This window comes from Oncorhynchus keta, chromosome 19 (assembly GCF_023373465.1).
Source record: "Oncorhynchus keta strain PuntledgeMale-10-30-2019 chromosome 19, Oket_V2, whole genome shotgun sequence".
NCBI classification, from domain to species: Eukaryota; Metazoa; Chordata; class Actinopteri; order Salmoniformes; family Salmonidae; genus Oncorhynchus; species Oncorhynchus keta.
The window spans coordinates 58596782-58613571 of record NC_068439.1 but is presented as its reverse complement, the minus strand read 5'-3'; the positions used below and the strand labels follow the sequence as shown (position 1 = coordinate 58613571).

At 39.7% G+C, this 16790-nt stretch overlaps 2 protein-coding genes across 2 annotated transcripts in view; both read left to right on the top strand.

Moving 5' to 3' along the window:
* The window catches only part of LOC118397791 (snRNA-activating protein complex subunit 1-like), a 246241-nt gene that overhangs the window by 78141 nt on the left and 151310 nt on the right, over nucleotides 1–16790 (top strand). The window lies entirely within an intron of this gene.
* The window catches only part of kcnh5a (potassium voltage-gated channel, subfamily H (eag-related), member 5a), a 127661-nt gene that overhangs the window by 46394 nt on the left and 64477 nt on the right, over nucleotides 1–16790 (top strand). Inside the window, exons 5-7 of the mRNA XM_035794026.2 lie at nucleotides 2625–2746; nucleotides 5181–5573; nucleotides 15374–15466. Coding sequence (XP_035649919.1) covers nucleotides 2625–2746; nucleotides 5181–5573; nucleotides 15374–15466 — 608 coding nt within the window. The remainder of the gene's footprint in view (nucleotides 1–2624; nucleotides 2747–5180; nucleotides 5574–15373; nucleotides 15467–16790) is intronic.

Sequence of the window (16790 nt, the reverse complement as noted above, 5' to 3'; positions counted from 1 at the left end):
TTGCTGCCAATCTAATGAAATGTGCTGGAAACATTCACATAAGCATATTCAGTTTACATGTCATACTGTAGCTACATGTGACATGGCCACACACTGTATTTATTGGCCCAGATGTTGTTTGTCTGAATAGATGGATGTGTGCGTCTCCCCCTGGGTCCACACCGACACATCCCTGGGGATCATGTGCAGCAGTGTGACTAAGTATGTAATGGCAAGCAGATGGCAAGGACAACTCACTTCATATTTGATGGAGTGACAGATGCAACTGCTCATGTCCATCACAAAAGGAATGCTCATTAATTTAACAGCCAACTGGACCTCATTCTGTTAATTATGTGGAGAAATAGCGTACACCAACTGTCAGGATGACTGGATGTTAAGTAACACGCATTTTCATTTGTTTAAAGGCCCACTGTGATATTTGACAGCAGTTTTTATCATTTAAATGAATGACAACCATTGTATCTTGAAGAATGTCTCATGAGCTGTGTAACCCCATCATAACCCAACATTTACTGCATTGTTTCTAAACAACCGGCGGATGGGGACTTCCTGGGGCATATCTACATTATAAATGCATAAATGGGAAACACTGCCATCCCTCAGCTTTATAGCAAACCAAGTAGTGGGGCTTTAATTCCTTGCAAGCACACTGCTGTGTGAAACGCATAGTATACAGAACAAACAGTTAGCATTAGAGAGGTTGGCCTGAATAAGTTACTTTTTTTGCCCTCCCATATGGCTCACACTTTATTTGCGTGCTGAACTGAAAGGGCTGAGACAGGCCAGCAAACTATTTTAATCCGCCCCACCAATCATTGAACATGGTTGAGTTCACCCCCTTAACCCTTGAATGATTTAATGTGTCTGTGCTTCAGTATTGCTCTGCTTGCTTTTCTCTGCATTGTCGGGGTGATGGGCAGAGAATAAAGGTCCACAAGGGACTTGGCTTAGTGATGTCATATGTTCTTGTTGTTATCGGTTTACATTCACCAAAATGACTTCAATGGAGCTTTTAACATGATCTTTTTCATTTATCCAAGCAAACGAGATTTTATCCGCGAAACCTACCATTGGCGTGCGTAGAAGCAGGCAACGATGATTTGAGAGAAATCTGGACTTGTAACTATGCATTCTGTGTATCTCTCTTTTCCAAAACTCCAAAGGCCAAAGCCATCAGCCTCCCAAAGCTGTGGGAGAGTGGTTAAAAAGAAAATGTTTGGCTGTTAAATAATGTATGATAGGGATTGCATCAAACGAGACGCTCAGCTGGGTTCTCATGTCTCACACCATAATGCTGCCATTCAGTTTGAAGTCAAAAGGAGATTTTGTACTCTTATTAGGTCCCTCAGGGCATTACAATCTTCCTAAAAGCTCCAGAAGAAAAGAGCGTTGGTTATGTTTGTAGCTTGTTGACAGGGACATGTAAGGTTATAGACGGAGAGCAGAGTGGTACACTACGATGCCATCTAGATCTACTCAGGACTTTATAAAACTAGCCAACTTCAGTTAGCTTCACATTCCAGCTCAGGCTTCATCCATGTGATGTAGGTGGATATTGATCCTCCACCTGCCGTTAACTCCAGCCAGGCTTGTAACTGTGCTCGCATGTCACACGGGGATAAGACCAGCAAGCTGAACTCGCCATTTAGACAGTGCTGAAACAGCAATCCATTGGCGAGTGAGTGCCACATTTGCCAAATCAACATGAAAAGAAAAATGATCTTGCAAATTCAGCAGGCTATGGTGTGAAATAGGCTATTAGAGGTGCCCGGTTTCTTTTATTACTTATTGTTAATGCCATCTTTGGTGTGCGTTGGTGCACCTTTTTTCCCACTCCTATTGATGAAAATAACTTTATTAAGTCATACAGTTTTCCTGTGCATGAAGTTTCAAATGCATCCTGTCATTTCTAAATGTGTAATGAATGCATGTATTTTAATATTTCATTTTTTTTTACACAAATAAAACAATTTATTCAGTCGACTTTATCAAATAAATTGGATGATGATGCAATCATTGCGAGGGAGGGAATCTGATTTCCTTGATCCTTAACTCGCGGTTCAAACAGGATAAGTGGAGTCAGCCCTGAGTCAGCCTGCCCCAGAGCAGGTTAGTGTTAGTTCTTAAGGATTAGTTGCCATAGAAATGTACCTTACTAAAAGGTGAGCTACTTTTGTGTCAACTGTTATCCCTGAGTTGAACTCATAGTTGACCAAATCAGGCAACTATATCCTCTAACTCACTTTGTAGTACACACATCATATCTGAATTAGATTGCCTCAGCCTAATTTTCCCCACCTTTCTCGCTTTGTCCATGCAATAGACCAAATGGTGGTATGCCATTAGCTATATATCCTTTATAGAAGCTGGGAGACCCTATATTCTGAGACCAGAGTCACTGCAGATTGTGCCCACAAATGTGTCCTGTGGTCTTCCGGTAAGTTTTTGTCCATAAGAGAAGACCTACAGTTTAAGTTTACTAATGGCCTCTCTGATGTTAAGTAAATATATGATAGAAGCAGACTCAATATGAGGCAGTGAAAGATTAAGACAATGGCGGTCAGAGAATATTATTTTTTTGTGGTGATTTTGCTCAATGGACTTCTGCTCATCTCTGACAGGATGGAACAAGTTTGCCCGGCTGACCCGGGCACTGACCAGCAACAGCCGCAGCAACATGCAGCAGCTGACGCCCATGAACCAAGTCAACGAGGTCAGCCACAAGCACTCCAGACTGGCTGAGGTGAGCATCTCACTGGAAAAGAATAATACAATCCTGACCATATGTATTTGGACAGTCAAGATACGTAAAAAAATGTTGGCTCTGTACTACAGCATTTTCGACAGTTCAGAATGTCATCTTTCATTTGAGGGTATTTTCATACGAATCTGTTTGACCATTTACATTTTCTTAATCATGGCAGCATCAGGATGAATTGAAGTGTTCAGATGCATCTTCTCTGTTTATTTAGAAAGAAAATTACAAAAAAATCACCTTTTAGTTACTAATGTCCCAAAATACACCTGAAACAAACTACAAATATACCCAAAACAAACTACAAATGCACCCAACGAGTTTGTAGAGTTGCAAGCTCGATGTAGTCATTGGGTGCAAGCGATATGGGACCAAAACGAACATTCAGACCATTTTAATACACTATCAAGTAGATTTATAAAGCGATTTTATGTCTAAGTGGTAAAATAGATATGTATGAAAATACCCTCAAAGAAAGTAAGGCAACCAGGTTTTTGACTAAAATGACCTGGTAGTGCATAAAGTTCATGATGCCGTTAACCCTAACGAGGGCCCCTGAATCAGTAGAAGCAAAATAGCCCCATTACATCAAAGATCCACCACCATATCGTATAGTAACTATGGGCTTCTTCTCTGCATATGCATCTTTCTTTGGATGCACTGGTGTGCGTGGCCAAAGAACTCTATTTTCATATCATCCAACAAATGTAAATGCCTGGAGTTAGCAGAATGGCATTGACAATTGGATTGGAACCGGTGATATGGTCAGATTACATGGAAATAGAGCTCTTTGGCCACCCACACCAGTGGTGGGTTCTGCATCAAAGTAAGGATGCATAAACTGAAAATAAATCCACACCTACTGTAAAATATGGTTGTGGATCTTTGATGTTATGGGGCTAATTTTCTTCCACTGGGTCCTGGGTATGGTCGCAAAGGAAAGATATATTACGGGAAACTTTCGAAGTTTACCAGTAAACTGCCAAAATGTTGGTATATTTCAAGGATTTTATGTAATCTATCACAAAACATCTAGTGGCCATTTTAGGTCCTTCAGATTATCACAGGTGCCTGTAATCATCTCTGACAATCATTTAATAAGATAATTAAAAAAAATAGAATGACAAAGCTGTAAAACATTATCCTAATGTTCAGCAAGACACACATCAAAATCCACAAATAATTTGTTAAATGACCCCAAAATCAACATTTTGCAATGACCATGTCAGTCTTCGAACTTGAACATTGTAAGAGGGCAGTCCATAAGCGCAGACAAGGGATATCAAGAATCTGGAAAGATTCTGTATGCTGGAATGGTGTAAAATCCCTCCCAATTTGTTCTCCAATCTCAAAAAAACATTTTAGAAAAAGGCTCAGTGTCTTTATCCTCGCCAGGTGAGGTATTGAAAGGTATTGAAAACAGGGGTGTACCTTTGAGAAAATAATTATTACCTGTTAAAATCTCTTTCACAGAGCAATTGTATTAGCATAAAATAATATAATTACCCCATTTTTATATTCAGTGTCTGATTTGTTACTTTTGCCCATCAACCAATCGCTGTTCTTCATTATAAGGCACTGGAAACGTTCCCTGGTCTTTGTAGTTGTAAGGGGTGCATACTGGCGGAAGAGAAGTCAGGTGCAGAAGAGCAAAAACTGTTACAACGGCGCATTTTAATAATAAAAATCACCGTAAACAGAACAATAAATACAATGGGTACAAAACCAGTCGCACACCAGACATAACGTGCACAAGCACTTAAAATAAACAATTCCGGACAAGGACATGGGGGGAACAGAGGGTTAAATGCACAACATGTAATGATGGAGTTGAAACTAGGTGTGTGGGAAGACAAGACAAAACAAATGGAAAATGAAAAGTGAATCGATGATGGCTAGAAGACCGGCAACGCCGACCGCCAAATGCCGCCTGAACAAGGAGATTAACCAACTTCGGCAGAAGTCGTGACAGTAGTTTACTCTGTGCTTGAAATTCACTTCTCTACTGAGGAACCTTACAGAGGTTGTATGTATGGGGAAATCTTTCAAAAATCATGTTGACCCCTGCAACTTATTATGTGATTTGTTAAGCCAATTTTTTCTCATTAACTAATTTAGGCTTGCCATGACAAAGGGGGTAAATCATTTTCCAACCAATACATTTAAGTTATTTACATTTAATTTGAACTTGTAAACATTTATGGAATGTACTTTTCACTTTCACATTATGGAGTATTTGTCTATCCAGATCAATGACAAAGAAAATCCTAATTAAATCGATTTCAATTCCACTTTGTAACACAACGGAGGTGAATACTTATTATATGCACTGCAAGTAGATATCAGGTAAATAGCATCTGAAACAGTACTGTAATATAAAGGGTTACTTCAACAGCCTTCCTCTTTTCTATGTGGACCCCAGGCTCTCCAGCTGGGCTCGGACATTCTCCCCCAGTACAAGCAGGAGGCGCCCAAGACGCCGCCCCACATCATCCTCCATTACTGCACCTTTAAGACCACCTGGGACTGGGTCATCCTCATCCTCACCTTCTACACAGCCATCATGGTGCCCTACAATGTCTCTTTCAAGACCAAGCAGAACAATTTGGCCTGGCTCGTGCTGGACAGCGTGGTGGATGTCATCTTCCTTGTGGACATTGTGCTCAACTTCCACACCACCTTCGTTGGGCCTGGTGGAGAGGTCATTTCGGACCCGAAGCTGATTCGAATGAACTACCTGAAGACCTGGTTCGTCATTGACCTGCTGTCCTGCCTGCCCTACGACATCATCAATGCCTTTGAAAACGTAAATGAGGTAGGCCCTGAACATACTTGAAATGTTGTTCTCTATTGTTTTTGACCAAGGGCATACTCAATCAGTATACCCTTTTAACCTTTTTGTCCTCTGAAAGATTGATCTGAATTATGGTCCCCCAGTCAAATCAGAGAGTAGAAGGGGAGGCTCTGTTCAGTCTAAGTATGTCAGAGAAGCACAGTGATATATTTACTTTTAGTCTTAGCTTGATTCTTTCCCAGGCAACATGCATCATTTCCCTTCTGAGGCTTACTAGCAGGTGAATCCTCAGCATGGGTGGAATGCAATTAAGCTTCAAAATTACTCTGAGCCAAGATTTCAATAATGGGGTGCTTTTCGGTGACATCTAGGGCTTGGGATATTGTTCAATCAATTTTGATGCACGTAAAGTCCAATAGACAGAGTCTTGCTTTGGCATGTAGGAATCAACATGGACGGCAAGCTCTTGTCTCTGTCAATATTGCCCTTTTAATTCCTGTATGAATGGGAGAAGATGGATAGAAAGGTTATTAGCCTAACAATAAATGCAGTCTCTCTTCTCTTGCAAAGCTGGCCACATACCTTTCCTTCATGCTTATATGGAAAAACATATATTACAACACAATAAATGTGTGGGATATACTATTTGCACTGAACAAAAATATAAACACAACATGTAAAGTGTGTGTCACATGTTTCATGAGCTGAAATACCAGATCCCAGAAATGTTCCATACGCACAAAGCTTATTTCTCTCAAATTTTGTGCACAAATTTGTTTACATCCCTGTTCGTGAGCATTACTCCTTTGCCAAGATAATACATCCACCTAACAGGTGTGGCATATCAAGAAGCTGATTAAACAGCATGATCATTACACAGGTGCACCTTGTGCTAGGGCTAATAAAAGGCCACTCTAAAATGTGTAGTTTTGTCATACAACACAATGCCACATATGTCTTCAAATTTGATGGAGCTTGCAATTGGCATGCTGACTGCAGGAATGTCCACCATAGCAGTTTCCAGAGAATTGAATGTTAATTTTTCTACCATAAGCTGCCAACATCGTTTTAGAGAATTTGACAGCCTCACAACCACAGACCGACCACGTGTAACCATACCAGCCCAGGCCCTCCACATCCGGCTTCTTCACCTGCAGTATCGTCTAATATCATTCACCCGGACAGCTGATGAAACTGTGGGTTTGCACAACCAAAGGATTTCTGTGCAAACTGTCTGAAACCATCTCAGGGAAGGTCATCTGCGTGCTTGTCATCCTCACCAGGGTCACGATCTGACTGCAGTTCGGCATTGTAACCGACTTTAGTGAGCAAATGCAGACCATATGCTATCCCCAGCATTTCCCTCTCTGCCACCTGCTTTAATCTTACCACTCACTTTTGAGACATGCTACTTCTTAGCAATTTTTTTCAGTGAGAACTTTAAACTACCTATATAGGTTATAAGTTGAGTATACAAATGTTTCTTTCCCCATACCACTTTTAAATCTAAAAGTAACAACATCAGTTTCACTCCTTCTAGTTGAATAGTTATGGTTATCCTTTACTAAGTTAAAGTAGTTACATACGTATCTGGGGACCATACTGTGGACAATCTTATGTACAAGACGCAATTTTATCTGAGCGACTCTCTCCTCCACTTTAAGCCATCTAAGCCTTTTAAAGTGGGAATAGTCAAGATACGAAAGTGCTGGAAGTTTAAGAATAATCCTGACTAATTTGTTCTGAGATGTCTGCAATTTATTTTTTAATATCTGGGGGGCACTATTGTACCAGGAAGAGCATGCATAGTCAACGTGGCACTGAACAAGAGCTCCTACCAATGTCCCCATTGCATTCTTATTGAGATATTTGGAGGTCCTAGCCAGGAACCTAATTTTATGGTTCACTTTGGCAATAACATTTTGTGCCATGCTCTCCCCTGTCAGATGGTTATCTAGCACTCATCCAAGATACTAAACATATTATTTTGCTGCAACTACAATGTCACCTACTACCACCTTAAAATCTGTGGATTTCCTCAGTTTCAATTTGGACCCGAACAAGATGGACTCTGTTTTTCCAAGGTGAAGTGACATCTTATTGTCATATAGCCATTTACTGACATTCAGAAGTTCAGCACTGAGGGATTTCTCAACCACATTTTTGTCTTTGTGGGAAACCAACAGTGCAGAGTAATCCGCATATAGTAAAAGGTCACATGTACAGGCAGATTTCAGATCATTTATATACAATAGAAATAAAAGTGGACCCAGCTCACTCCCTTGGGGTACCCCACAGATTTTGGGTTTAGATAGGGTCCCATCCACATCCACCATCTGTTTTCTTCCTTGCAGGTAAGAGCTGAACCATTTTACTGCTAAGTTGTTAAAGCCCATGGCCCTTAGTTTCATTAACAGAAGTCATGATCCACTGTATCGAACTCCTTTTGGAGATCTAAGATAACCATACCTAAAATCTCCCTCCATCTACTTCCTTCCTTATGTGATATGTCAGATATAGTAGACAGGTGTCCATGGAATGGGATTTCCTGAAGCCAGATTGGAGCTCATAGAATAGGTTATGTAAGGAAATAAAACTGTCAATCTGCTTGAACATAATCTTTTCCATGACCTTCAATAAAACACACAGGATTGAGACAGGACGATAGTTTCCATGATCTAACTTATTCCCTTTTCATATAAAGGAATGACCCTTTCAAGTTTTAGCTCACTGGGAAAACACCCTAGTTCAATAGACAGACTCACAATGTGAGTTACACAGGGAGTGATAATTACTGCAGCATCATTTAGAAATCTGTCAGGAATGTTGTCACGGCCAGTTGCTTTGGAATGGTCAAGTTCTTTCAGCCTCTCTAGCACAGTTGACTCACACACCTTTTCAAATGCAAAATCAGTTACTTGAATCCCCTGCTGTGAGAAGGGGCTCACATGACTCTCCCCATAGCAACCTGATTGACAAGGTAACTTGCTAACTAATGTATTAGCTTTAGTTGGAAAATATCTATTCAGACTGTCTGCAACCATGGTCTTGTCTGATGTAACCTTTCCTCCAATGTCCAAGCTAAGATTGAGAGCTTTGGTCTTTAATCTGTTACTATAACCTAACAGCTTCAGACACTTCCATAATTTAATCGGATTATTCCTATTTTCAACTATTTTGTCATTAAAATATTCTTTCTTGGCCTTCTTGGCCTGTATCATCCTGTTGACCTCATTTCTTAATTTCTTATAGTCTATAAATATATAATCTGCCCTGGATTTCCTAAACTCCAGAAAGTGTTCATTTCTACGTTTAATTGTCTTTAAAATGTTATAATTTATCCATGGTTCTGTTCTTTGCTTAATTCTAACCTGTTTTACTGTAGCCTGCTTATCTACAGCATGTAAAAACAATGATTTAAAATTGCCCCAGGATTTCTCCACCTCTTTGCATTTCAATACAGCAGACCAGTCTAATTTGCTCAGACAATTAACAAAAATATCTGCACTATAATTCGTCATAGCCCTAATTTCTATTAAGTTATGATAATTAAAAATTGTTTTCTGAACTTTCCTACTACAGAAAATGATGGAATGATCACTGAGCCCATAGTTTACAACCCCACTGTTTGATATCCTTGATCTATCCGACACCCAACACAGGGTCAATGATGGTTTGGGTAGAAGGACAGACCCTGTTGGGCTCATTAATCAGCTGGTATAAAGCAAATAGATTACAGCAATTATTAAGAGCTTTAAAAGTAGCATGGCCCTTTTTGAGCATATCTGTATTAAAATCACCAGTAACAATAACCTCTGATTTAAGTCTGTACAGTTGGAACAAGTCTCCTCCAACAATTCATCAAACTTGTGCTGGTCTATAATAGGTTCCCACTATAATAGCTTTACATTTCAGTAATAACATGTTCTACCACACAGCTTCAATCTCATCATGGTTTAAATCTGATCTATAGTTGAACCCAATATCTGATTTGACATAAATACAAACTCCCCCGCCTGTGTGATTGTGGTCTCTTCTAATTACTACATAATTTTCAACTTCAATCTCAGCATTTTTTTAATCCAACCATGTTTCGGTAAAGCAAAGCACTCCCACCTTACAGTTAATGGAGAGTAGGCGAATTTCCTCAATCTTAGGAATAAGACCTCTAATGTTGAGATGACATTTTCTAGAGTTAAGTTCTCCTCCTCTGTTGGAACTGTCAGCTGAAATTGTTCACTTGAGATGAGTGTTGACTCTGTGCAGTCCAATCGCCGCAATGAAGCTCCTTCCAAGATTCACACTCGCATTTGAAAGAGATGGTTGTTGCTCTTTCCCTTCTGACCCTCTAAATTATAGCGAATGGATTTATCGCTCGAAAACGGGCCGGTGCACTGATGGACATCTCCAGACAGCAACTGGCATAGGGTAATTATTAGGTTTGTACCATCTATTTGGCATTTTCCCCCGACCATAATCGCCCTTTTGGAGGCCAAAATGCTTAGTGCCAATCTGGTCTTCGAACCTCATCTTCTGATTAAAAACGCATACTTTGTCAAAAGGACAACGACTTGATGTACAAAAGGGGCTAGTATCGATACACGTTAATATAAAAGCGTGGATAAAAAATGCTGCCAACACGCCAAACTTTCCGGCTGCCATCTTGAAAAGCAGTGTGCTTAAACTAATTGAACACAAATTATTGTATTTTTCTTGTTTATATTGAAAACATTTTTTATATTGAAAACAATTTAAACATTCACAGTGAGGTTGGAAAAAGTATGTGAGCCCCTAGAGTAATGACTTCTCCAAAAGCTAATTAGAGTCAGGAGTCAGCTAACCTGGAGTCCAATCAATGAGATGAGATTGGAGATGTTGGTTAGCGCTGCCTTGCCCTATAAAAAACTCACAATATTTGAGTTTTCTATTCACAAGAAGCATTACATGATGTGAACCATGCCTCCAACAAAAGAGATCTCAGAAGACCTAAGATTAAGAATTGTTGACTTGCATAAAGCTGGAAAGGGCCACAAAAGTATCTCTAAAAGCCTTGACGTTCATCAGTCCATGGTAAGACAAATTGTCTATAAATTGAGAAAGTTGAGCACTGTTGCTACTCTCCCTAGGAGTGGACATCCTGCAAAGATGACTGCAAGATCATAGCACAGAATGCTCAATGAGATTAAGAAGAATCCTAGAGTGTCAGCTAAAGACATACAGAAATCTCTGGAACATGCTAACATCTCTGTTGACGAGTCTACAATTAAACAAGAATAGTGTTCATGGGAGGACACCACGGAAGAAGCCACTGCTGTCCAAAAAAAACATTGCTGCACGTCAGAAGTTTGCGAAAGTGCACCTGGATGTTCCACAGCGCTACTGGCAAAATATTCTGTGGACAGATGAAACTACAGTTGAGTTGTTTGGAAGGAACACACAAAAAAAGGCACAGCACACCAACATCAAACCTCATCCCAACTGCAAAGTATGGTGGAGGGAGCATCATGGTTTTGGACTGCTTTGCTGCCTCAGGGCCTGGACAGCTTGCTATCGTCAACTAAAAAATGAATTCCCAGGAGAATGTTAGGCTATCTGTCCGCCAATTGAAGCTCAACAGAAGTTGAGTGATGCAACAGGACAATGACCCAGAACACAGAAGTAAATCAACAACAGAAGAAAATACCCCTTCGGGAGTGGCCTAGACAGAGTACTGACCTCAACCCGATTGAGATGCTGTGGCATGACCTCAAGACGGCAGTTCACACCAAACATCCCAAGAATATTGCTGAACTGAAACAGTTTTGTAAAGAGGAATGGTCCAAAATTCCTCCTGACTTTTTGTGCAGGTTTGAACCGCAGCTACAGAAAACATTTGGTTGAGGTTATTGCTGCCAAAGGAGAGTCAACCAGTTATTAAATCCAAGGGTTCACCTACTTTTCCCACCCTGCACAGTGAATGTTTACACGGTGTGTTCAATAAAGACATGAACACGTATAATTGTTTTTGTGTTATTAGTTAAGCGGACTGTGTTAGTCTATTGTTGTGACCTAGATGAAGATCAGATCAAAGTGTATGACCCATTTATGCAGAAATCCAGGTATTTCCAAAGAGATCACATACTTGTTCTTACCACTATATATGGAAAAACACAATTTTCTTAGTTTTGTTTTGCAATACATTTTATACTCGTTTTACCTTTTTAAAGTTATTCAAGATCATTTGTGTGGATAAAAATATGGATGGGCTTGCTTTAAATTGGACAGGCACTGAAATGTGCTACTTAGGCCTTGGGGCCATGGAAACCCTTTATATGCACCCCTTAGGACATTGCTGCTAGACCTTTATATCAGTGTGAGTGCAATATAGGCTCTGGGAAGAGACACATAGGGAGGGAGAGTCTGAGGGACAGAGATGGAGACAAATGTGGATGGAGATCATTCGGAAGCTGGGAGCAGGGGTGAGTAAAGAATGATTGGAATGAAGAGGTGTATGGAAATACAGAGCAAGAGGGAAAGGGTAAGAGCACCAGAGGTGTAAAGGAGAGAGAATATTGGAGTATTCATAGTTTACATTGCAGAAACTGGACCCTGGAATGGAGAGAGGAGACTCATGGGAAATCAATATTGCCTCTCGTTATTCTGTCTCAAAGCTTTGTCCATCCATAGCCCTGCAAGATGTGTTTCCACTGAGTGGGATCTCATACAAAAGACCACAGCAGTCCAGGAGCACACACCAGCTGTGAGAATGTCACTCCTCAATTATTGTTACCCTCACAGATACAATAGTGGTCGACCTTAAATGTATCATCCTTTGGCTGACACTAGCTTATACACATTTTGTTGAGATGGCAAGTCGTTTCAACTGCCACTCCCTAACAACACATTTTGGTGAATGTTAAAATCAGTGCATTAATTGTTTTAAAAGCATTTTTGGTGCTGTTCATATTTTTATTAGTCTCCTGCCTATTCTGTGTGCACGTGACAGTATGCATGTGAATGGGGTTAGTTTGTGTTGGTTTGCAAATTCAAAGCAGTGTAGGCCTCAGGTCCTGAGTGCTGAGAGCTCTCCATCCCATACACACATTTGTAGGGCAATCTCACACAGGGCATCCCATAGGGCAATCTCAAACAGTCCACACACACAGTCATTTGAGGTTAACTTTAATATTTAAAGTGTTAAGAGGCAATTTGCAGTTCAAGCAATAACAAAGCGATCACCCTGCCTCCGTTTTGGTGAAGAGCTAAGGGATGGGGCTAGAGAAATGTAACCACTCTCAAATTCATAGACCGAGCTGTAGCTGCAAATAATTACCATCCATCAGATAAAATGAACCATGTTTTGAGGCTATGCAGTGTTTGTTTAGAAAACATTTTTTTACAAACGATGGTGTACAACATGCTTATATTTTGGGTTCTGATGTGGTATGGCAGGTTAACTAAGCTCATGAGGCACAATACGTGAAATACTTTAAGAAACAATGGCTGCACAGTATATCATTCACTTAAAGCAAGAACACTCAGTAGCTACATCCCCTTTTGGACTTATAAATGAATGGTATAGACCCATTAATTATTGAAGAATATAACTTCAATGCTTTATGAGCTTAGTTCAACTGTTATGCCCCAGCAGATCCCAAAATATAAGCTTGTTTTACTCTTTGTGAACACTAGCCTCAACATGATTATTTTGATATCATGGTCAGTCCTTGCATTTTTATTTTATTTAACCTTTATTAAACTTGGCAAGTCAGTTAAGAACAAATTATTATTTACAATGACGGCCTATCAAAAGGTAAAAGGCCTATTAAAAATGAAAATATAGGACAAAACACATCAAGAGACACCACATCCATAGCTCTGAATATGAATGTGAGAGTGGTTTCATTTCTCCAAGCCCATCCTGCAGCTTTTTACCAAAACAGAGGCGGGGTTAACACTGTTATATTCTCCAGCAAGAAAACAGAAGGGGGAACTAACAGAGTCACTGACAACATCCAAAATGAAACAGGTGGGGTTTTAATCATGGGGTGTCCATTGAAAGTTCACTGCCAACAATAGCTGGGACCTAAAAGACACCCACGAGCATCCACTAAATTTGCCCAAGAGGCAAACAAAATAAAAACCTACACCAAACTTAGACAGGAAGCAAACCAAAAAATGGAGCAAAACAAAAACAGGAAAGTTCAGATAAAGGATTGTTTATTTAGATTGTTGTTGTTTCTTCAAAATAGGGAGAGCCAACGGAAGGAGAACCTTCCACATCTCTCAAGCCAACTGGAGAACTGGGCCAGCCGCTCTTAAATATCACCTGTGCCAGCACAGGTGAAACACCTTCTGACTAACGAGATGACAAGCCAGCACAGGTGTAAAACATACTGCCTAATGAGGTGACACCAATTGGTGCGCCCAACGTGCTAATGTCCAAACATCCAATTATAAATGGAAGAACCAAAGACTGTAACAACGCTTTGAACTAAGGATTCTAGCTTTAAAAGCAGATTGCCCCTTTAATAACATGGGTTATATACATGAATGAAGATGTAAGCACCGTAAATAGTTGTAGATCTCTGCCAAGATGGTGAATGAGTTACTTTTGTTTTACTCTATTTTAGTTTGATGATTTACAAACAGCTGTCATCACAATGTGCAAAAATACTGTATTGCAGCAGCATGTACCTATCAAGTGTTTGTTTTCATGGTGACCATGAGGGGGCGATGAATTTGTATGCAGATTTATAGTATAGTATACAGTGTTAAAATGTGTTGTATGCCATACAATCACAACCATTACAAACCCATTTTGAATTAAGTTCCAACTAATCAATATGAAATGTTAGGGTTACTCTGTACACTGTGAAGGCTGTTCTGTGGACAGAAGATGTCACCTATTGATGTAAAAAGCATAAAAGGTGTCACTATTGTCAAAACCCACTTTCAGACATTGAAAACGTGGTCCTCTATTTATTTCAAAACACAAGGTGTGAAATCACTGCTTCCCTACTCTCTGTTGGCTGCATTATAGAAACAACTCACTGATTCCAGACCTGGTGTGGAACAAGCGTTAAACTCATAGTTGATACATTATTGAGTGTTGTATAAGAGAGACAACCCACTCGAGTGAATTATAGATGTCTGAGGGGAAGTGCTCTGTTTGATTTGACTCTTTATGAGTTACAGTTGGAGTAAAATGAAAGTTATACCGTGTGTAGATTGGAACTACTAACCTCTTGATTAACAGTATTGATTCATTCATCTCAGGGTCCTGCTTGACTTAGGAGATGCTTGACTTCACTAAAGAGAGGCATATCCCCTTACCTCAAAATATTATTCATCAATACAAAATGGCGTCTTAATAATGCAATAAGCTTAATCATTCCCTTATTGATGAAATGGCAATATTGGTGTATAGTGACTGGTATTCATGCCTAATGAAGGATACATTTTCCAGCAAACGTCACCACATATCAAGTGAATTTAAACAGTTTGGTGTGGGGGTTGAACAATATAACGTTTCAATAGATTTAAAAAAAAAAAAATAGATATTAAGGTAAATAGATACTATACAGTAGTAGATAGATAATGTATAGAAAGATATCCTCCCATAATTAAACGAGCCTACCTAGGCTTTCCTCAATTGGTGAACTTCTGTAGTGTCCTACTAATGTAAGTTGTTATATTAACTTGTGTTTTTCTGTTCATTTAGGTGCTATCCCCTATCTCTCTCTCTCTTTCCTGTTTTTATTGAATTAATTTGTATATGAATATCAATGTCAAGTGTGTACGAGTGATAATAATTTTTTTTTCTGTCTGTTTCTGTGAAGGATTCCATCTCAGACTCTTTGGCAGTGGGGCACCTGCGAGAGTCATCCAGTTCGCAGAGGAACGCCACAAGGGCAGAAGACTCAGTTCTTCCAGTAAGCAGATTTCCCTTCCCCTCTGTGGCCTTGACATGCCCTCACTTAGGCTGTGACTCGATTCTCATACTTGCATGTATAGTATGTCCTGTTTAGTAAGCATTTTGAGTATGCGAGAATCGAGCATTTTCTAGTGAAAAGTTATAAAAATGGAGTATGCTTTAAGTGCTGGGATGTCATACTTTTGGTATTTTCATCTTGTATGAATTTACTCCACATTCAAGGAAGAGAGTCTTCTTTTCAGACCATTGTGTCTGACAACAGCTGATGATCACATAAGGGAGGGGCTGTAAAAAAAAGAAATGGAATAATAATCATCGCAGGGAACAACACAATTCATTGCACAACAGACAACACTTCCTCAGTATTAATGATATTTGTCACTTACTACATACTGCCAGAATTTTCTAAATAGTATGTATTATGGTTAGTACACACAAGCTATATTTCTAGTAAGCAGCTATGCTATATAGAATTCAGTCACAGCGTTTGTCTCAACTCCTCCATCAGGTTTGGGGTCGGTTCTTTTTTAAGTCAGTCAATTCAGGAAGTCAACTGAAATTCCAATGTTCCTAATTGCTTGAGGATGATTGTAATAGGGATTTCAATGTACTTCATAGATTGACTGAATTTAAATGGAATTGACCCCAGCCTTGGTTGCCACTCATAGCTAATGCTATATTGCGGCATTTTCTTCGCTTAGTTTTTTGAGCATTAAAAATGTAGAGAGAACCTTCTTTTTTGAAAGTTTTATTCTGCTACAGCTACAGTCAGGTATTGGCACAAAATGTTTTGACTTTTAAATGAATGATATATAGTCATTGATTCTTGATAAATATAACTTGAGCTTAGTACAAATGCCTTATCCCATCAGATCCAACAATGTACAGTAAAGCTTGAACATGGTTAAAACTATAATGTGGATGTCATGGACTGTCAGTCCCTTTAGAGTCCGGGAGGTGTTACATTTCCTTAGCCCCTTTCCTGTGCTGTATTCCAAAAAGAGTGGTGGGGTAGCCGTTTCATTGGTTTTCGAATTGCAGACTGTAGCTTTAAAAGATTCTGGTCTATGCCTAGCAAAGTCAGCATTTCCCTCCTATAAGAAAATAATTGGTACTATGTTGCTGAGTGTGTGTGTACCGTATTGTCTTCTGTCACTGTGGGCTACTACTGTACAGTGGGTTACTACTGTATATCTCTTTACCCTAAAGCGATTGACCCCAAACAATGGTAATGAGTAGCACATGAATAACCTATCCATCTACAGCAATAGTCAACATGATGTATGTGGTGGTACACATTGTTGGAGGCTGGAGTGGCTGAG